The sequence below is a fragment of the Echinococcus granulosus genome (genome assembly GCF_000524195.1).
Source record: "Echinococcus granulosus chromosome Unknown EG_S00016, whole genome shotgun sequence".
NCBI classification, from domain to species: Eukaryota; Metazoa; Platyhelminthes; class Cestoda; order Cyclophyllidea; family Taeniidae; genus Echinococcus; species Echinococcus granulosus.
This window is the reverse complement of record NW_020170396.1, coordinates 326,378-347,600: the sequence shown is the minus strand read 5'-3', so window position 1 is coordinate 347,600 and position 21,223 is coordinate 326,378. Positions and strand designations below refer to the sequence as shown.

General features: G+C 41.1%; 3 protein-coding genes across 3 annotated transcripts in view; 1 reads left to right on the top strand and 2 right to left on the bottom strand. All coding sequences in view use genetic code 11, as the record gives it.

Moving 5' to 3' along the window:
* Positions 1-4,458: 4,458 nt before the first annotated feature.
* On the bottom strand, positions 4,459-8,093 carry EGR_03175 (hypothetical protein; the record flags this gene model as incomplete). Its single annotated transcript, XM_024492424.1, has 2 exons — positions 4,459-4,561; positions 7,918-8,093. The coding sequence occupies 2 exons, from the start codon at positions 8,091-8,093 to the stop codon at positions 4,459-4,461; spliced, it is 279 nt and encodes a 92-aa protein (XP_024353098.1).
* Positions 8,094-9,394: 1,301 nt separating this feature from the next.
* Positions 9,395-17,664, top strand: EGR_03174 (SHC-transforming protein; the record flags this gene model as incomplete). The annotated part of the gene is made up of 7 exons (XM_024492423.1): positions 9,395-9,504; positions 9,607-9,787; positions 13,436-13,678; positions 14,404-14,496; positions 14,569-14,665; positions 16,813-17,129; positions 17,527-17,664. 7 exons carry the CDS (start codon positions 9,395-9,397, stop codon positions 17,662-17,664), a joined length of 1,179 nt encoding a protein of 392 aa, XP_024353097.1.
* Positions 17,665-19,736: 2,072 nt separating this feature from the next.
* EGR_03173 (N-glycosylase/DNA lyase) overlaps positions 19,737-21,223 on the bottom strand; it is a gene marked incomplete at both ends in the record, with an annotated part of 4,118 nt that continues 2,631 nt past the window's right edge. The window contains 2 exons of the mRNA XM_024492422.1: positions 19,737-19,851; positions 19,928-19,965. Of these exons, the coding sequence (XP_024353096.1) occupies positions 19,737-19,851; positions 19,928-19,965 (153 nt within the window). The remainder of the gene's footprint in view (positions 19,852-19,927; positions 19,966-21,223) is intronic.

Sequence of the window (21,223 nt, the reverse complement as noted above, 5' to 3'; positions counted from 1 at the left end):
ACATAATCACGAAACAGCACCTAATTTGGCACTTTTTAATGACTCAGAGCTATGCGGACTTGTCTCCGTGAGAGCATTGCGGAGGGAATCAGTTTGAGCAGCCATGTATTTCCGCATTTTACAATAAAATTAGGCTAGGGTCCAGTTCTTACTCGATTACTCAACCGATCGTAAACCCTCCTCTTTATTGCCTCGAGTGGAGCGGAGAGGTGAAGACGACGCACATGTGCCTTCACTACCCTTACTCAGATGTGAAAATCGTCAGTTACCTTAGATCATGCGAAAATTTAGCTATTTTTTCTCCCAGTATAGGTTTTCATTTGGAGACGTCATAAAGATCGGAGTAAAGATTGCGTTAATTGTTTGATGCAACTTCATTTAGGCTGGAGAGCTCAATGTTGCTGCGTTTTTCTGCCCCATATGCACCACTTGTAATAACCAGTCGACTACTTGACTCGCTGTGAAAGCACCAAAGTTAGAGAATCTACCAGAATTTTTCATGGTTAGGGGTCCTCTCACTCTGGAGCGCAAAGAGAAATAAACCTGCCGCATTTATGTCAACCCCAACCCACAATTCATTCAGCGCAGGTGAAAATGCGTGGTAGTTCGAATCCCCACTGCGTCTTGCGCGAAAGAGGAGCCACAGATCCTACTCATCTGGCATCACTTTTTAGTGTAAAAATCGCTACGCATACAGATAGGAGATGGTTTCGGGGCGTCTTCTCTCCACTAAAGGTGGTAGGAAGAGTAGGGTACTGCCGTTGGCATCACCACACAGGCAAAGTTTCGACTTGACACGCCCTATGATGACTGTGACATTCGTATCTTGCTACCACGAGCGATTCTTTCGTTGTTGTAATTTAAAACTAATTAGGTAGAGGTAGAAAAAGTACGCCTCTTGGCACTAGACTCAGTCACGCTGTGGAACTTACAGCTTTGCCGAAAATAAAAAATTAAACCGATTACAAAAATGACGCATTTTGATAAGGGGCTGTTTCTACTACAGTTCTTTAGAATACCTCAATTCCGAAACATTCTACGTCTCTTCGTTTAATGAAGTGCCCGGATTTCAGTTAATCATCTCTGCCAACAAAGAATAAAAAGGGATAGACGTGACTAAAACTTCACTACAGGCAATAACTCAGAGGCTTTTAATGAACCACCTTCAGAGCTTTGATAGGGTGGACTGACTCAATAGCCAACTCATCTCGTTGAACCAAGCCCCATGACACTTGACTGAAGCGAATGCCAAACTTAAGGTGGTTGCACTAATTATTGGCAAGCTACTGCGTAATTATAGAATTCAAACCAGGTAGTCAGTTAAAAAAAGTTGTCACTAAAAAGTCCTAATTAGTCAATTTTATTCATCACCTTTTGCGTGAGATTGGCTCTACTTGTCAGAGTTTTTTCTCAATGAATTGCGTTTAAATTTTTTGTGATAGTGACTTGCATGGAGCTACAAGTCCTATGCGGAATTAGTTCAAAGCTGTCTCTTACTCGTGGGCGAATGAATGCTCCACTGCATTGACTTGACACAGATGACATGACCGTTTGAGGGCCCCCATAGGCAAGTGAATGGGCAGCGCTGCTTCTCTCTGGCGCGTGCAATTGCCAGTGACTCGCTCACCAGGCAGAATCATGATTTTCCTTCCAGATGTTTATCTCTCATTAATATCAAGCCAAGTGGTGGAGCATTGGGAAATTTCAGATCGCCACCACTTCTTCTGCTACCGTCACAATGGTAGCTGGCAAGAAGTGTAACATGCGAATCCATCCCACGGACGCCGCTAAGCTGGCCTGCCTACCCGCAAATTTACAACACAATTTCCTTTTTAGCTCGATTTATCACAGAGTCAAATTATCTTCCAGTAGTTACTACTGGGACTTATATGTTCAGTGAAAGCCTCCTTTTACAACATAACGAATCTTCTCCACCGTCATGATGCAGTATTAAAAAAGACAAAAAGAAATTTACTAGCTTTTACTGTAAATAATTTAATTATTCCATCATAAACTTTGGTCTACTTGAGGTGTGCCTGATTTTTAAGCTTCCTGCAAAGTTATTAGGCAGGAGAATATTTCACAGAAAGCAGCACGATTAGAAGAGCAGGCAGGGAGTTCTCAGGTAATCACTTTTAATTTTGCCTCCTCGTTCCCATGGCTCGAGTTGAATGATGCAAATTAGGTTCCCTTGATTTGTAATAAATTCCAGATTAAAACCACTCGAATGAGCTTGTTTTGAGGCGGTAACTAATCCTTTAACTCGGACCTAAGGAAAGAATCAGTGTGCCGAGGGAGAGGGGTGAGGGGAGGATAATGTGACGCCTCTGAGTTCAGTGGATTTGATTTCCGACGTTTGTTAATCCCACACTCGGAGAGATTGAGAAAAAGAATTAAGAGGGAAGATTACTTGTCAAGAGCAAAATGCGTGATTGAAGTGAGTGGATCATTCGGGGGACAGGGAGGCCGCCATTGTGCTGCATGATCGATCCGTGCGAGGCAAGAAGTGTCTGCCAAATTCACATTGTCATTAATTAAATCACCGGGGTGGATAATAGAGCAAAACCAATTGAGCTGCTTTAATTAACGGTGGATGATGGGAGATACCGAAACACCGCCGCAACGACAGAAAAGGGAGAAGAGAGATAGTATTTCTGAGTCACCCTGAGGTGCCCACTTGTTTTAAGGTATTCGGTGGGGGGAGGGGGGAAGTTCGCTTGAGAAGTAGACCTCTTTACCACCTCCCTTGCAATCGGGTAAGCAAATTCTCACTTGACGAGTCACCTGATTACAATTTACATCAATGATGGGCGCACTCAGCATCGAGATAACTTTTGGACCTGTACCATTAGCATTTCCCTGCGGCTGAATGACATGTGAACCAACTGTGCCGCCAAATTGCCGACCTTTTAATTCAGAGGTAAAAGGACTCTAAATTTCTGCCCTAAAATAATGTACTCTAATTTGACAGGTCCGTCTAAATGGGAAAAAGCCCTCATTTATTTTTACCATTGAGAGCGTACTCATTTCAAAACTTGAGCCATCGCACCTTAGCTTTTGCTGAAGGGTCACGGGGTAAGCGTTCTTGTTGGAATCGAGGCCATTGCTAAAATCACCATTGAGGACTGCGTCATTGTATGCCCTTTGTTCTGTAAAACACAAGGTTACTGAAGGAATGACTTAAGTCTCGACAATAAAGCCCGCTTTTTATTGCCTAGATCACATAGGCGAAAATGGAGAAATTACCCTCTTGCACACAAGAAAATTAAATTGACGATTCTCACTACTTTTTGGCATAATGTTGCAGTGAAAAGAAGTATCAGGGGCTATGAAGGCACCATCTGTTTCTTTGCTAAGGGCAATGCTTTGTAGTCACAAAACAAGACCTGCAAACAATTTTAGCGCCTATTATGGAAGTCTCGCTGTGATGAGATTGGCCAAATTAATTTGAGGTAGAAAAATAATCTCAAATGTGTTTGGGTAGATGTTAAGGACTCTTACTAATAACCAAACTGGGCTTGTAGAAGGATTATTGTGCATGAAATTCAAGGCCGCGTGATGGCAGAATTGCCTTGATGAATATTAGAAGGGAGGGGACACGATGGGTCTGGAGCCTCAAGGTTCACGATCGTAATTTCGTCAATCTGATCATACAGACAACAACGGAGTGAAGCTGATAGCTAGGCCTTATTTTTACTACTTAAATTAAAATACTTGGAAGGTGGAGATGAATGAGAACACGGAAGTGGTATTTCTGCGTAGACGAACAAAGACGAGTCTGGTGAATCTCTTGCGTTGGGGTTGGGCAACCTGGAAGTAAACATGACGATGGAGCCTGAAATGTGCATCATTAAATTAAGTCAAAAGGTTGAAAGGTTGTAGCCATCTGCATCACAAAATCGGGCGTGGCGGGATATGCCGAGGGTAGTTTTGGGTACCACCGTTTTGAATTGCCCCATCCTACTACAATCCGACCTCCACACGCTTTTTACCCATTTGTTAATGCCTTCATGACTTCAGTCTCTAACAAATCAGTCAAGACAAACTCTGACTTTGCCATTTACCATTCTAGGTAATTTAGGCAATTAAAAGATAATCACCCAGATCCTTGATCGTTCTTTTCATCAGACGAAGCCTAACTTTCGTGGTGGATTAATTCTTAGTTATCCTTCGGTGTTAGGATAGGTAAGGTGGTTAAAATCCCAGTCACGACAACAATTGCATGGCAATGTTACAAAGAGTCCATACACGTAAAAGGATGGCATTAAGAGTTTCGAGGTCGCTCCCAACACACCTTACTCCCACAAATATCAAGCTCGAGATCTGTCAGTTTTGTTGTCATGAGCCAATCAAACCGTCGCCGATGCATGATTTTGACAGACCAGAAGTGAAGTTAATTTATTTCTACAAGCCTCAGCACAATGCAAGAACCTTATCCTTGTAGAAAGATGCTCAAAGCTATTTTAAATTCGAACCCTTTTGTAAAGAAATATCTTTTATAGTGTCAAATGTGTTAGGCATTCTGAAAACTGAATTCAATGGGAAATTTATGTGTATTTTACTATTTGATGGTTAGTGAAAACAACTCGGAGCCGGCAATTTATTCATAAGTGTTAATTCCAGTGTGAGAAACAAACGATAGCAGAATAAGGCCTGCTTGTAGAATATATGAATCCGAAACTCTGTTTGCCCCATGACCTTTGGAGAGTGCGAGTTTCCTTTTAATGCCTACTTTGAGCCCACCTTTCCACTACTAGAGCGATTAATGCTGAACAAATGAAAACTCAGCATGAAGTACTTTTTGTTTACTATTTGGTAATGACATCACGCTGGCCACTACTTTAGATAGGGTGAACTTAATGTGCCCATATTTTGTTGATGGCGTTTTGAAGATTACTGACATTTGAGGTTCCTTCAAAAGGTAGTTATTTTTAAACACGATGCCTACGTACATTCGTCTTATTCAATCAATGGCGGTGATTAGATCGCTGAGCAATTTAGACTTCGCATTTGCATAAGAAAGGGGCGAAACATGCCTAAAATGCTTAGTCGATGTCCCCACGTACCTGAATACAAGTGCCTGTAAGATTGTAGGATTAAACCTTACTAGCTCGGACGCACAAAGAGGGTAACAAACCTTTCAAGTGGTGCGGTCTATTTATCGCCTTTTTAGTTAGGCAGAGGTTACAAGCCAGAGGAACGCCCAAACTCGGATGAGCAGCAATTCTTGCTGAAGAAGCAATAGTAGCAGCATTAAACAAGAAGCTGAGGTCGTTCTTTGGCTCGACCACAGGAGCAATGACATCGGTACGGGTGCCTCTCGGCAATGGAGGCAACAGTGGTTAAAACAATGCCGGTAAAGTAGTGAAAGAAGGGAAAAATTGAACAAAAATATACAAAAATTGAAAGGATTTCTTCATCAAGTTAGACAAAGTCGCTTTTTGGAAAAGCCCTTCGTGATGCGTTCATTTCATGACCAAATGCAGAGGGCGAGTGAAGGGGATGGAAAAGAGGATGGTCACAACGCCTTTGGTAGAACCGCTATTTGCAATTAGCTACGCTAGTCAGGCAAACAGCAAGGCAGCGGCAAATTGGCGAGCCCACAACTGGTGTTGCATTTAATGAAGCCATAGATTGCCATCGACTAATGTGGAAAAAAGTAAATTCGATTAGGTAACGAGAGCGAGATTGGTGAAGCCCTTGCATCACAACTGTCGGTGGTATTCGGGTCTGTAGGAGGCCTACCATAACACCTTTAAGGTCAAAAGCTGTATAATTTGTGACGATTTGCAAATTTTGGATTTACTTTGTCTACCGCAAATACATTTACAGTTAGATACTGAGAAAAAAACATTTCAACTCATTGGAAACACACTATACACACATTCTCAGCAGCGGTGACGCCTTCGCTATCGTGACCTCGGAGGAAACCGCTTTACTACAGCAAAGATGCCTCAATGCTTTGACAAGACACCTATTATCACCACTTTTGTTTTAAAAGGATGCAGTTCCAACAAGTTACCCCTTGGTTTAACCATCGATTTTGGTAGGGGACCACTTAGGGTTCCGCCTTTGTACTTGCTCTGGTGGCATGGGCTCCAGGCCGTGACGTTAGCCCCCTTCAGACCTCCCGTACGTCGACAATACATATTCTGCCCCGGTATAAAGCCTACTTAATACCTAGACACTCTACTCACGATAGGAATCGTGGCTGCTAGCTATTACCACATACTGAGAAAGAGCAAATGCCACAAGTAAGCTCTTTTGGGTGCAAATTTTTCTATCCCGTAAGCCAGGTGAGTAAAATAATCCCACTTGACCGAGTCTCTACGGCAGTCGCTTTCCTTGTCACAAAAGAGCAGTTGCGTCAAATGTTATGGCAATGACTCAGACCCTCTCAGAAGGTATCGCATTCATAAAAAGAATTTCTATAGGATATTATTTTCTCCTATGCTCAATTGGTGTGAAAGTTCTCAAAGCACTTTCATGGAATCGAGTGAATAATCCAAAGGCAAAAGTATAGCGCATAAGGAGCGGTGAGTACACCCCACTAGTAACGGCAATTGGCGACTCCACACAGAGGCCAACAAGCTATTAACTCGCCTCATCATCACAACATTACTGCTTATGCACATTGCCCGTGATGAGTATGCGAATGCAAATCTGTGTGAAGTGTTACGCAACAACATTGAGATCCGAATGACCCACATCGACATCACAAGCCCTGAGCGACAATATGAACAGCCCAACAATTCAAATCTCCCTCCTGACCAATCAATAGGAAACCCACGTTCCCAAGCATGACCGAGGAGGCAGTTTATTATCAATTCTGTGGAGGAAGTGATGAAACAAGTTCCTTCCACACGGCTGCCACGCGTCAGCCATCCCAAGATGTAGTCCACGTGTCACTGTGGAAAAGGTCTATTAAGAGCATTATACTCCTTTTCTATTCCCTTTTCTTTTTTGTCAAATTTAGCATGAAAACGATGGGACAGAAGATGTTTCTTCTACCCTTTCTAAAAGCCTGGATCCAGCTGTCCACAATTGCACATAACCAATTCATTAGTAGTCCCAAGGAGGAAAAGCATTGCATCCCAGGAAGGAAATTACCCATTATTTTATCCCGACTGGAGAGTCTAGTCTCATCGACCCAACTCACTGCTCCCATTTATGCCTTTATGGCGGGAATGAAAAGCACAGCCTGTGTTATAGTCCAAGTGAATGGGTATATTCACATGGTCATTGGCATGGTCAGTGATGTGACGAATCTATTTTTGGGTGTCTCCCTCAATGTTCGAGTTGTCACGAAGAATATTGCTTTTGCGCTTTCACTCATGGACTGTTTCACTCAATCCATCGCTATGCTGCAATACTTTGTTGCGGTATTCATCTATGGCTTTTCTTTAATAAGCAGTTACCTTGCCAAACTGAGGCAGAATCCAGATTAAAAAAATACCGATTATACCCCTAAATAAAGGAAGCTTGTTTATAAAGATTTTGTAATTAAGCATTATTATTGCTGTTCGTAAAAGCAAAATTGGTATCAGTGCACCTGTAAGAATGGTGCAAGTATAATGCGCAGAAATGAAGCACAGCTGAGGTTTCCCATCTACATTTATTTGCGGAGAAGCCGTGAGGCCTGGGATATTATCAGTGCATGAGTAAAGCGTGTATAAGCTCAGTATTGTCTTTCTAAACACCTTCACAACAGGATTTTATGGATGAAAATGAACAAAGGCCAAGTGAAATCCTGTGATCCTCAGCAGACTTCCCAAAGACTAATGGAGAGATTTGACATGACAACACAATCTCAAGTATATGCTTAAATGTTGGTCACTTGCCAAAATATCTGATGTATCTGAATCCCAATTCAATAAGAACATGTTTAACATGTAGCTAAAACAGTGAGCATTTTACATGTAACGGAGAGGATGTTTAACTAGGATTTTGAATGACAAAAGATTTCCTAATAGGTATATTTTGGGTCGTATTTTATTAAAGGAATGGTAAATTTTATTAGCAGAACAAGTTAAAGAGAAAAAGTGAAAGTGAGTGGGAGAAAAATCACTTAATGCAGTAAAATTCGCCTTCATCTAATTAAATGTTTAACTACGCAAACTTTTAAGACTCTGGAGGTTACATTTCCGCTAAGGGGTATGATCCACCGGCCCTGCCTAAAGACTCACAGCCTTTCTGCATGTTAAAATAAGGAATCCCCTTGCTAGTATGGCCTGTTAAGACTTCAGGGAAGACACAAGGCTCACGAATGATCTAGCCGCTTAAGACGCTACAGAATGAAAGAGTAGAAAAGTGCAACAGCATAAGACGAACAAACGTGCACCGGGCAGAGACTGTCTAGACTTCATTGTGTATAGCTTTGGGCACGATGCGCGTGCTATAAGCCTCCATGGGAAGTAAAAAAAATGCAAAACAAAACAAGATCAGCATAAAAGGAGACCTTTTGATGTACCAGTGGCAGAACCACGTGATAGGCAATGGCCTACCTACTTTTTGGGGCTGGAAATTTTACTATCAATTTTAGATCAGTTTGGAATTTAATAACAGGCTAATAAGCCACCAGCTTCTCAACTAAAGGCTCCGTCATAAGTATTTAGAGGCCTAATACGAATTAGCAGACTAGAAAAGAGGTGGTCGAAAGTCTTTGACTTACTTTTATATCAAACTAAATGACATACATCAAAAACTCCTTCTACACTTATTAACTCTGGCAGACTTTGAAGGATTTTCCGCAAGGTATTTCACTTTTAACAGGCTAAAGCTGTGTTTACTTATCTTTGAGCTATTCTAGGCGGCCTGGGTAACTAAATGTTTTTATATATTACAAATGTCGCGACTTTACAAAAGCTGATGATAACCAATAGAAGGCTAGAGTTGGCTTTTTGTGTGCTAGTCCTCCTAGACTGTAAGCAAAGTGTGCTGTGTGTATTTGCGTGCTTTTAAACTATGGGCAGCTGTGCAAATGCTACAATCCCTTTGAGTTATATCCTGCTTTTCGGAAACTTTCAGATCAAAGTTCCTCTATTTGCTGCTTTTATGTAGCAGTTTTGGTTGTGAATATTTTGGTTCTTTAGAATAATATTTTCCAGTCTACCTTATGTGTAGAATCTTAATTGCCTTGGTAAACTCTAATATTGTCAATTCACTTGTTTTTGATGGTACACATCCTTACCGACTTAGGTTTCATATTGCAACTACGTAAATCACAAATTTCCCATTTCTTCCTTTATGTATATTTTTCGCAGACGCATTGCCCGTATTGGTACCTTATTTTGCACCAGTTACATGCTAGTCGTTTGCATTGGATAGTCGCGGTTCCTCCGATTTCTGCGTATGTGATTGGTTTTGGGTATTCAATTAGGAATCAATATTCAATATGAATGACTCTTCGATCTTAGCAACCTACCCAATTCAGTACATCGGTTGCATTCCTATAACCATCTCAATCAAGTCACTCAACTTCCAGGAGCGAACGCAGATCACTAGGTTAGTTCAATCTTCTCTAGTAAATCCATCCCTTTAGGCACATTTCTTGAGTTTCTCATACATTTTAGTAGGACTCAACCTCCTGTATTTTCTTTAATTCAGAGAGTGCATCATTCGGGTTTGTGAAGACGTTGGATTAAGAGTACCCCCGGTCAGACCCCCTTCAACAAACGGTCTTTCTAAATTTATTGGTAAAGGCACCGACCTCACATGGACTCGTCAAAGTGTGCGGCTCTCCATCTCTGTTGAAGGTGTCACCGTCCAGGACTTTCATTCTGACCAGGTATTTAGTCTTTTATTTTAGTAGTGCTTTTTGTAACTTAATTATCTTGTAAGTTATTTGTCTAGTATTGACTTTTGCTCTTTCGTACCCTTCATAATCTACCGACTTAATAGATACTGCGAAGGCGAAATATTTGTCGGAATGGTTGAAAGCACCCGTTCTTTGAGAGAAACAAGCTAATAATAGATGTGTCGATTCGATTGTCTGCTCTAGCAGACTGAAATATCCATTATACCTGATGCAGTAGAATAGGCATTGAAATAGGGTCATTGCTGTTACTTCCTCGGAATTGAGATTTTCAGCGCAAGCATCATAAAATCTTCTTAAATGATGAATTTTGGTGTTTATTATTAGCCTGTCTAAAGCTGTATTTTATAATGCTTGTTCACTGACCAAACCTACCATATTGTCTCGTCAAATTTCACTAATAGTATTTATCTCTTCGAAATAAATGGTTTAATATTCCAACACAACATTCTCCGCTAAATGTTTAAAGGACTCAGTTGTTTACGATAGTGAATACCCATGCCACTGCTGACTACGTTTCATTGGCATTGTGAGAGTATAACTGCGTCTCTGGTATCCACATTGGTAGAAGTATTACCGATATCTCAGTAAAGGACACGAAGTAATCGGATGAGGTGGTTTTTTATTTCATCTGCGAGGCAGGGTTTATTTTTGTGACATATGCTGGGCGTTGTTAACGCTGAAAGTCGTTTTTCAATTCATTTATGCCTTCACTAGTCGAGGTAGTGTGTGCACATCCGAAAGCATAACTGATGCAAAGTCGAATGCACGCAATCACCCCGCAATTTTTTTGTAGGCTGTTCAAAACAAATGAATGCTTAATATGAGTTATTATTTAGCATCATAAACAACTGGACCTATGGGGCATCTAGTATTTAAATACCTTTTCCCTAAGTTGTTAATCCGTTAGTAATTCACTTACGAAAGTTAGTACACCTTATGTAAAGTAATAAATTTCAATAAGTTTCCATGCTGACTATTTCTTGCCAAAACCGAAAGTTTTTTTGGGAGTTTGACCTGACCCCGGAAATGAGGGAAGCGTTAAAAAATAAATCATGCTGAAACACTTACGGAACTGTCAAACATTGGATGAGTGTGAATTTTGGCACAAAAATTCATTTGGCACCGAACTTGAAGTAAACATTTGGTAACGCCCAATTCGCTTCACCACAAATGGTGATAAGCATCTTACCCAGGGGGTGATTTCGTGTCATTTTTATTTCGTTGTTTGTTTCTATGAATAAAAAGTCGACACGTGCGAGAACTTGTAATCTGGCGTATCACCGTCATCGAGCGACGACACTAAAGGCTCTGAACAACTTGTTTAACACCTGAATAATTCCAATTTTTTTGAAATTAGTCATTTTTGAGATCAAATCAATTCGGATAATTTTTGAAAACAAGGTTGGAAGTGTTTTTATTATGGAGTAATTCAATCAGTCATCTATTCTATGATTGGGCTTACTTCTGTTCATCCATGGATAGAACACGCATTTATACCTAAAAGGTAGGTGTTAAAATCCACTAATGCGATGTAACTTCAACTTCAATTATGGAAAACGCGCCTTAGCTATCTAATTTTCAAGGGAAACCCATTTATCTAGGCGTAAATTTTCGTATATTTTGCCTCAAACTTTGAGTGGGCTTCTCAGTTGGTATTAGGCTTGCATAAGGTGCCTGATTTTTAGATCCGGTGCAAGAGGCTCAGTTGGTTATCTCTCCCGGTGAATCTGGGAATTGGTTTCGGGGACACTATCATGACGAGCATAGTTTTTTTGCTGTAGTTCACAGAGCGGATGAATTTGGTTCGAGTAAAAGTGCGAAAGTTGAGGTAACTAATCAAGTACCTAATAGTTATAACACCCTACTCCAGGAAATTCCCACTCAAGAAAACACGAATTAATTTAAATGCGAACTTTTATTAGCATACCTCAGGGACGTGAAATTTACTGTGAGGAATTTCGATAACGTCGGAATAAGATGTTCCTTTTGAAAATCTGCTGCTTTCTACGCCGTATATACTAGTTTAACTGTGTGAATTCTCAATGTAGTTTTAGCCCTGCTAAAAATTATTAAAATCTGTGACTACAGTCACTTCAATATATTTAAAATCTCGGTTGTTTAAGTGTCTTTAACTTCAATATTTTCTTTTTATTCGGATACGATATCATCCTTCATTAAAAATGCTCGGTACTCATTATCTGAATGTGTCTAGTTATTATTATTTTTCATTCGCTCTATCGGGTGGTATTTGGTCGTCGTTGAACTTAAACTTTCCCATCTTATTTACGATTCTCGCCAAATATTTGTGAAATTAGTTACGTTACCTTTCATCAAGGCATTCGCCTCAACCCGTTCACCAACAAACTCAGGTAGTTTTTTGTTTTATCAATTGTCTCCTCTACTCTGTGGGTAATTATAATCCATTTGTGTCGCATCTTCGCTTTTGTCGTTCATGGGGAAGGCGTAAGTGTAAAAGAATGCGTCCATATTTACCGACTTTACAGTGGAATGCTATTGTGCTAGGAGAAGGCCAAATGGGATTTGGTAAAAATGAAGTAGCATTAATGACACGGTAAAATTCGGAGGCTTTGCACCCCGATTTTCCCTCAGAAGCGCTGTAAATCACTTGAGAAGCTCTATCATCAAAGTGAGCAAGGGTTGGGAATCTATGTGGTATAGACTCGTCATGGTGGTTGATTTACACGCGTGAAAAGGCCTTTGCAGTAAATGTGTCATTTTACTTTCCGATTTCACAAGTAGTTCAAGGTTAGGAACGCAATATTATAATCACTTCTCGTGGACACTTTTAACTCATTCAGTTTGGTATTACCTCGTTACTCAGCATACAGTGGATTTTTTTCTTCCATTGATTCTTTGAGAATTCAGACATTCGCCTTCTCCCCATGGTAAATATTCGATTCACTTGTACTTGAGCCTTCTTTGAGGAATCAACAAGGGGTGTCATTGTCTTCTCAGGGAGTGAAATATGTCATTATATCGCATCGCACGTCCACCAGAGACTTTATAACGTGTACAGACTTAGGAGGTAGTTTTTTAGTTTATAGCAGAATCTGGAGCTTATTAGCGGAGAGCTTTGTGCCACCCTCATGAAGGTTGAATCACAGAAGACGAAAAACATCCTTGTAATAGCATCGATAACGAACGGCACGCAATTACGTAAAATATGGCAAGCAGTACGGACGATACATTTGAAGTGGCAAATGTTTTAATTATTAGGTCTCGGAACCGAAAAAAAATACGAAAGTGCCCCTGAAAATGTTATAATGCATGTTTTGCCGTAAAGGAAAAGTGTACTCGAGGACTAATTACTTGTACTTCGTTGTGGCGGCGAATCCATGTGAGATTGAAAGTATCTGACCAATATTACACATACAACTAAAATAAGCTCAATTTTTTGCGTAGCATTAAAACTAGAGGTTGGGAGCGTGGACGACGCGACCAATGGCCAAAATTGTAAAATGAAGGACTGACCTGTTAATAGTGTCTGAAACTTTCTGTTGACGAATATTACAAGGAACGAAGAGGCTTAGCTAATGGAAGGCTGTGTGAAGGTTTCTTAAATAAGGCGAGTTCAGTGCAGATTTGTGGGTTATCTAGGTGCTCTTCCACCACCGCCTCAATACTATTTCCTTCGCCTCCTCGGGCGAAGCGGACATGATGGACTTTGTGAGCTACGTGGCAAAGGTGGAGGATGCGGCAGAAGGCAGAACGGAAGGGGCGGCTAACGGTGAAGGGGTTGGCGGCAGTGGGGTTCGGCGCTGCTACGTCTTCTACTGTAGTGGCGGCTGCTCCCGCGACTTCATCGCCAGCATTGGCGAAGCCTTCAAACTTGGCTATAAGGTGAGCACTCACTTCTTCGTCACTTATTTTTAGGAATAACTTTTAAAATTGTACTGCATTACACCTGTTTCCCTTGAAAGGCATGATATTTACGCCGTTTCCGATGATGGTTTTTTCAGAAATATTTTTGTGGGTCTGAATAAATAAGCTCTCATTAGTAAGAGCTAATAGACACTGTCCACCCTTATTGTGTTTAAGCACTGGATGCGCCACTTTAATGTTTTTTTTCTCACATCTTCATTATTGGGATCTAATAAAACGTAATGAAGCTTTTTCATCCTTTATTCCACTTTCGATCCTGAAACGGTGTTTTCAGTAGCTCTGGTTGCATTTACTAACTGCGTTTATCCTGTGAAAAAATTGACTGAAAAGTGTGATTTATTCTAGTGTAAACACTGGGGCAGCCCCTTGCTTTGCGATGATTGAATTAAATGCACAGTTTTAAATTGTCAAGTAAACCTTGGTCCACCTTGTTATTTTGTTTCAGAGGTGATTTTGTTTTCCTCCCTCAGCTACGCAGTGATAGTTTTACCCAGTTTGGTATAACAAGGCCACTTGCGCTCTTATCACATACTGTATTCACGAACTTCAGGGACATCTCAGTACAATCAAGCTGCATACTTATGCTACTGTTCAGCTTTATTTGCTTTGCTCTCCCATAATCTCTTACACACCCTGTTTGATTAACTATCTCTGATTCCCATTATTATTTTTGTTTCTGCCAGGGTTTCAAAAGAAGTCAACTACATCAGGATTCCCACCCGTTGCCTCCAAGACCCGTTATAGATGATCTGGATCCTCCTCTTCCCGAGGCACCGGTAAGTTGGGTGCCTATAGAAGTGCTTTTTGCGCCTTATCTTCATCTCACCTTTCACCCTCCTCTCTTTTAGGCACCACCCGTACCTGCAGATCCTTGGTTCGCCCCCCAAGGCACAGCCGCCAACCTAGGTGGTCAAGGATTTGAAGATCAGTTTGATGACTCCGCCTGTAAGTTAATTAACTAATTCTTTTCGCCTATTTTGAAAATGGTCAATCAAGTTAACTGATAAACTAAATAAACATCAAAACTTTAAATAGTCACTCTAAGTTAATACACATTTAGTACTCCTCATTGCGATTCCGTAACTTGGCCTTGAGATCTCACCCCGAGGGCTTATTTGTTGCTTTTATGCTCTATGTGATCATTAATAGTCACTAATCATTCAGTACCTCTTTCCATTAAACGAATGGAAAGAGAAGACTGTTATTTTGCAGCATCCTCGTTAAAACTAGACCGTTGCCGAATTAATTCTGACTTCTACACTGAATTACTTAAAGAGCTAACAGTGCCCCTTGTAAGTTTGTGGCAACTGGTCGCTTTGAATCGTGTTGCAATGGTTGAACTTAAAACTATAAAGTAGATGCAGGATTTTTTTGATTTGTGAATAGGTATGCGTTTCAGTCTAATCAGCAACTGAATTGACCAAAAGAATCACTGACATTCGGTGTTACATAAGGAGAGGGTGTCTGTGCTGTGTTGGTTAGTTTTCCTCCATGGAAAAGGTGTTTGGAGATCAGTAGCACCAAAGCATGGAGGAAAACGGGAGCATCGTAAACATTTATAGTCTGCAAAATTAGGTTGTTCTTCAGTCCTTTAGAGCTTTCCAGCTATTGCTGCCATTTCCACGCGAAACAATTCTGTAATGTAGTGTCTGAGCAACCTATAGTAGTTCTACTTGTTGCACAATTTCTCGGTATGGATACGTTAAGCCTATACAGAAGTTATGCACATATGGCCATAAAATTGTGCTACTTAATCTCTAACAATAACCGAAGGTATTTATACGCCTATAGGATCGCAGCCTTACTTCCAAAGCCATATCCATCGCATTTTTGCGCCCTCGATGAAATGCTTTCGAGAATTCCTTGAGATGGGCCAGTAAATTGACGTTTTCACCTCAATTTTCCAAGAGTTCAGATTGACAGATTTTGCCGATTCTGTAAACTGGACAGAGAGCCTCACTTAACTGTACCTTCAACTGGGCATATTAGTTTCGATGCTTGTTTTTCTTTAGAATCTCAATGACGCTGGAACATGTTAAACCACCACCAATTGTTAAATGACGTTCTTCACACATCCAGTTTCTTAATGCTTGAGCAAAGAAAATGGTCCACCAAATTGTAGCACCCATTCTTTCCCTAAGTAGTATGTAGCACCTGATAAATCCCTCTTTTAAGTAGTTATCTTTGCAACAAATCTGTTCGCAAAAATCTTTCCATCTCCCTTGATACGCTGGAGAGTCGATGTAGCGAAAGTCAGCTACTGATGCCTCCTATCTTGCATCTCCTTCGCTCATCTTTTCTCTCTAAACCTTAAAATGTGATTGCAACATACGCAAATTTTGTCGCTCATCACTTCCCAAGTTCATTCAAATCGGCCATTAAATTGCATGTAGCATTCCAGTGTTCCGTTTTGTACCAGCAGGGCACCGTCACAAAAGGTTATGGAAGTTTTTTACTTATTAGAAAGTACCTCCCCATCGGATCGCTGGAGGTATATCTCTATTTTACGGTTATATATATCTGCATCAACTTAATGTTAGACGAACATTTCTTTTTTGCGCAGCCTTGCGAAAATTTTGAAAGACCTCCGCTGCATGTCATATTTGTAGTATTTCAAGGGTCTGGCTATTTCCGTTTTCATTCGCGAAACTTTTCACAGTCCGGAGAGGTGTATTTGTGCTTGGACCACATTGAGGAGCTTTTAAAATCACTTTGTGTGGATATCTTCACCTACTCCACGTTTCATTCACCACATGTTTGAGCCTTAGAATGTAGTCAAGTTGCCTCATTTTTTTGAAGTTTCCTGCAGATTCTTTTAAGGAACCTTTGGTCGAGTCATCCATGGTTTCGTCTATTCTCAGTATGCAGTGGGATTGCATTAAAAGTGTTTTTTGGGTTAGCATGGGGAGCCATTGCTGTTTTTCTGCGTTTGCTGTAGTCCTTCGATGTTTATCTGATACCAATTTGTTTAATGAATCTATGTGTGAGTTATCTTACGAAGTTGATTTCGTACTTTGGTTGATTTATTGCGCACAAATTTATTAGCACCAGCTACCTAGAACATGCCAAGATCGCGCGTTTTACTTTGGTAGGGCTTCTGAAAGAGCACCGGGCGCCAGTGGCAGGCGGCGCACAGGAGCAGTGGGTGGCCTTCGCACCAGCCCAGCAGGGGCCACCGCACCCAGTACAGGAATCGATAAAGGAGGAAGGTGGGGAGTGGCGGTCTCTGGAACCGGTGGGTGAGCCCTGGTACGTGGGCCAGGTGACGCGGCAGAAGGCGGAGTCGTTACTGCAGTACGACGGCGACTTCCTCGTGCGTGCCTCCACTCAACAACCCAACCAATTCGTCCTCAGTGGCATGCAGAATGGCAAGAAACGCCATCTCCTCCTCGTTAATCCTGAGGGTCAGGTCTGTGCTCACGCCTTTTTCTTTCCTCCTTTATTATCGCCTTTTCACTTATTCACTTGTACAGCCTTACTACCGTCAGCCACAAATTGCGCTCAAATCGCTTACAACGCTACTGTTTCTGCTTATCTTGCCTTTCAAATGTCTTGTCATAAGTGCTAGCTTACAAAGTTTGCGTATGAATCGTGAATCAGTCGCAGAAAACAAACAATTTTCACAGGGACAGAGAAACTGAATTTCTATGTAAATCGGCTCAGTCATTATGCGTGCGCGTTCGGATTGAATTAATTGTTAGTCCTGATGACGTCACACTTCTGGCCTTTTCATAGTCGGTTGTGTGTGAACCAATGCTACATAAAAGTTTGAACTAAACTAAAAAACCCTTTTTTGCCCTGTGAAGGTGCGAACGAAGGACCGGGTCTTTAGCAGTATCCAGGAGTTGATTGACTTCCACCTGCGCAGCACCACTCCTATCCGGTCCGCGGACAGCGAGCTTAAGCTGGTCTTTCCCGTCTCGCCTAATTGCCTGGACCAGTAGCGATCTGCCTCTTGATTTAACGCCCTCCCCACGACTGTCGCCCTATCCCACTTGTGGCACCAGACTCTGTGTGCGTGCGTCTGTCGCGCTTCCGTCTCCTAATTTTGCTTATTTTTTGAATCACTTGAACATCTGCAAATACTCTCGCATAGATCTCATTTGCTTCATCATCATTACCATAGTAAGGAGGACTGGAAGTTGACAGTGTAAGGGTTTTTCGCAAGATGATGACTTAACTGTAAGTGTGCTACTTCGCAGTTGGCTTCTATGCGCTAAAATCGTGCCCTGGTGGCAACCACCGAGTGTCCAATTTCATAAGTAGCTTAACACATTCGTTAGCGGGGTCCCTCTCGGATTTTTTATTGCTGTGCTCTTCTAGTTGTGCTGATCAGAAAATAGAATAAACTGAGAGTCCGCTTGTGGCTTTAAACTTTATGAATCTTTTCATGACACGATTGGATACTGTCTAATTACCACAAACAGCCGGTTTTTGTATGGGATTCAAATAATGCGTTTGAGGCGTCGCATATATGTGACGCTGATAGCCAATAATTATGAACGTCGAGGGGATATCGCATCGTGCGAGATCGAAGTGACTTGCCTAGTAGCAGTTGGAATAAGTGCTATTCCGGAAATCGAGTAAGGCCAAAGCTGATGGCATACATCGGACTATGTAAACTGTTCGACGGATGTATCCTATGTTTTGAGCGGATTAACCGTGTTCAGGTTCTTTGACATGCTTGACTGTGAATCTGAGGTTTAAGGTCCTTTGGAAGTTAATTCAATGCTAATGTGGATAACTTCAACATGATGGATTTGTCTGGGGTGTCTATGTTACTTTCAGTGGGAAAGCCCAACCAGCTGATGCGTCAAATAGTTTTCAACAAAGAAAAAAAACTCAACATCAGATTGTTACAGGCTTACAAATACCCAGTTGAGAACATTTGTAGGGCTAGATCAAAATAATTGATCGTTGCGATTGAGGAGGGGGCTCCAACATTAATAACCTTTTGCCCTGTAGAAGAAACGTCAGGACTTTCTTCTTGACCTTTTTTTTTCCATTCGATGACGAACCCGATACTTGAGCTTCTGGAAAAATCACTTGAATGTGAGGTGTCCAAGTTGGAAGCATTCATGTTGGTGTTTTGCATGGCAATGAGAATGAAGTTTGACGGCTCTCCTCAGGATCGTCCAAATAGCAAAATACAGGTAACCACGCGGCACACACCTAATTGTGAAAAAAAGGTAACTCACAATTCAAGCAAACTTGAATCAGATTGCATCTTTGATGTTGTCGTCGAAAGCTGACCGATACGGCGATACACACATATACTAAAGAGTTCACGCGAATCGAGGCGCAGAAATACTGCCAAACCCACATTACCTGAATTACTGAAACAAACCTAGGATCGCTGGACTACCCAAGTGATGGAATTCATCCCTATTCGATTAAATTTGCCCATTGTATGTGATATTAGTAAGCTTTTTTCATGTAGATATGGCAAAAATTTGGGATACCAAATTCTTATCAAGCTTCACGTCGGAGGACGAGTGGTTGTTCTGCCCTGGTTAAGTTAATGAAAGGGTGCCGAAGAACACCTAACTTGGAAGAACCAAAACTAATTAACCTTTTCGTTCAGGATTCGAAAGCAGCGCACATATTCTCTCTGCAGGTTTTCTTTCAGTAATCCATTAGATTTACCAGTGTTCTACTTTCCAAGCACTTTTTTGTAATCCGTTAGAAATAGTCGCTTGGACGCAGTTGCGAAGGCGAAATAAAGGGAATGATAATATAACAAACAAAAGCTAATTAGCAAAAAAAGGTAAGAATTCGACTGGGATTTTAATCAAAATTGCTCCTAGATTAATTAAAAAAGCAAATGCAGTTGCATACTTTTGCATTTAAGGCCCAATACGCCTCCCAAATTCACAACGGCAATGGCACCAAACGTTTTTGTATAGTAAGGATTATTTTTATTCGTCTAGAAATAAAAATTTGTCCAACAAATTCTCTGCGTTCATATAAAAATAGTCTGGTAGGAATGGAAGACGATTCGCCCTCTCTCCCAATTTCACCTATGCCTTGCCCTCTTTCGCCGTGAGATGGGAACGTCGGAAGTGGAAGTAGCAGCACCGCTATTTGCAGCCTCCTTCTTAGGCTTGGATTTGGTGTTCGTGCGTTTAGTTCTAGAGGGACATGAGGAGGGTAGTAAAACGGTGGCATAAATCATGCAACCATGTAGCAAGGTAGAAAAATTCTTACCCATTGGATTGGCCGTGAAGATGGATGGAGAAGACGATCTAGTGAAAAAACATTGAGAAAAACTGAGTGCAAATGTAAATCCATATCCACTGCATAAAATCTTTAAAATAGCAAACGCCCAACTAGCTTTAATAGCTTAACGCCTCCATGCAAAGGAAAAAAGTACGGGAACTGTACAATATTGGGTTTGATAGTCGACGATGCTAAACAATGACGCCCAAGGAAACTAGTCACTAGCACCCTCAAACACCAAGGCGCCTGTTTTTCAAAAAAATCTTAAAAACATTAAACTGACAATTAATGGTGCCAAGGATGAGTTTATTTTCATGAATTACTGCGGTGCAGGGTGATACCATGCACCACGAAAAGGCGGAAGGTAGTGGTTTCAGCATCGTCTGTTAAACATAAATGACTGGCTAAATGAAGCGTAGCTGGGTCGTAGCTTAAGAATAATCAGGTTGCAACAAACGGAAGTTGGCTTGACGGCAATATTGAAATCGATTTGACAAGGGAATCGAGATTTGCGCGAAATAGTCGTCGTTTCTCCAAACCCCATAGCACATTTGAGACGTCAAAACAGAATTCATCGACTCAACCCAACCGTTTTCAGTTCAAAATGCCACACCAGGTCTCATAAAGGCAATAGAATCGAGCCAGAAAAACATTCATGGGGTATTAAAAAAATAACATTTTCAAAGGGATCCAATGTATGTCTCTTTTAAAAAGGGGAATAAAGTGATCCGACAGCTTTAGCAAGCTTCAATGGTTAAATTGTTCGCCAATACAATGATCTATTCATAAAAATAAAGAGCAGTTTTGTTCTGCCGCCTCTCCAAGCAAAAAAGAAAATGTAAGTTTTGATTTTTGGAAACCGTTCAGGAGAACCAATGGGAAAGAATTGGAAAAAAGATTGTTAAATAGAATAAATAGGTAGGCTCTTGCTCAAACTATTAGGTCTCTCTTTGTCTCACTGTCTGCCACGGTGAGTCTGTGCCATTTGCTACTCAAATCAAAGGTTGTCAATAAAAATTTAAAATAGAATAGGCCGAGTGCAAATAGGTAGCATTCCCCTCTTTTTCCGTTCGATTCTCCATTTATTTCGTCCTTTGCGGCTAAGACTACTTCGGGAATGCTGTGTGGCTACAGACGAAGACACCAACACTACCCCTATCTCCTCTATTTTACGTCGGTTTTCAAAAGTGAAGAAGCCCAATAGATACAGACAGAGGATTTTGCATCGACGATTAGCCGTTTTAACATAGGGATGAGGGGAAGAGATTCATGGTAGCTCAACAG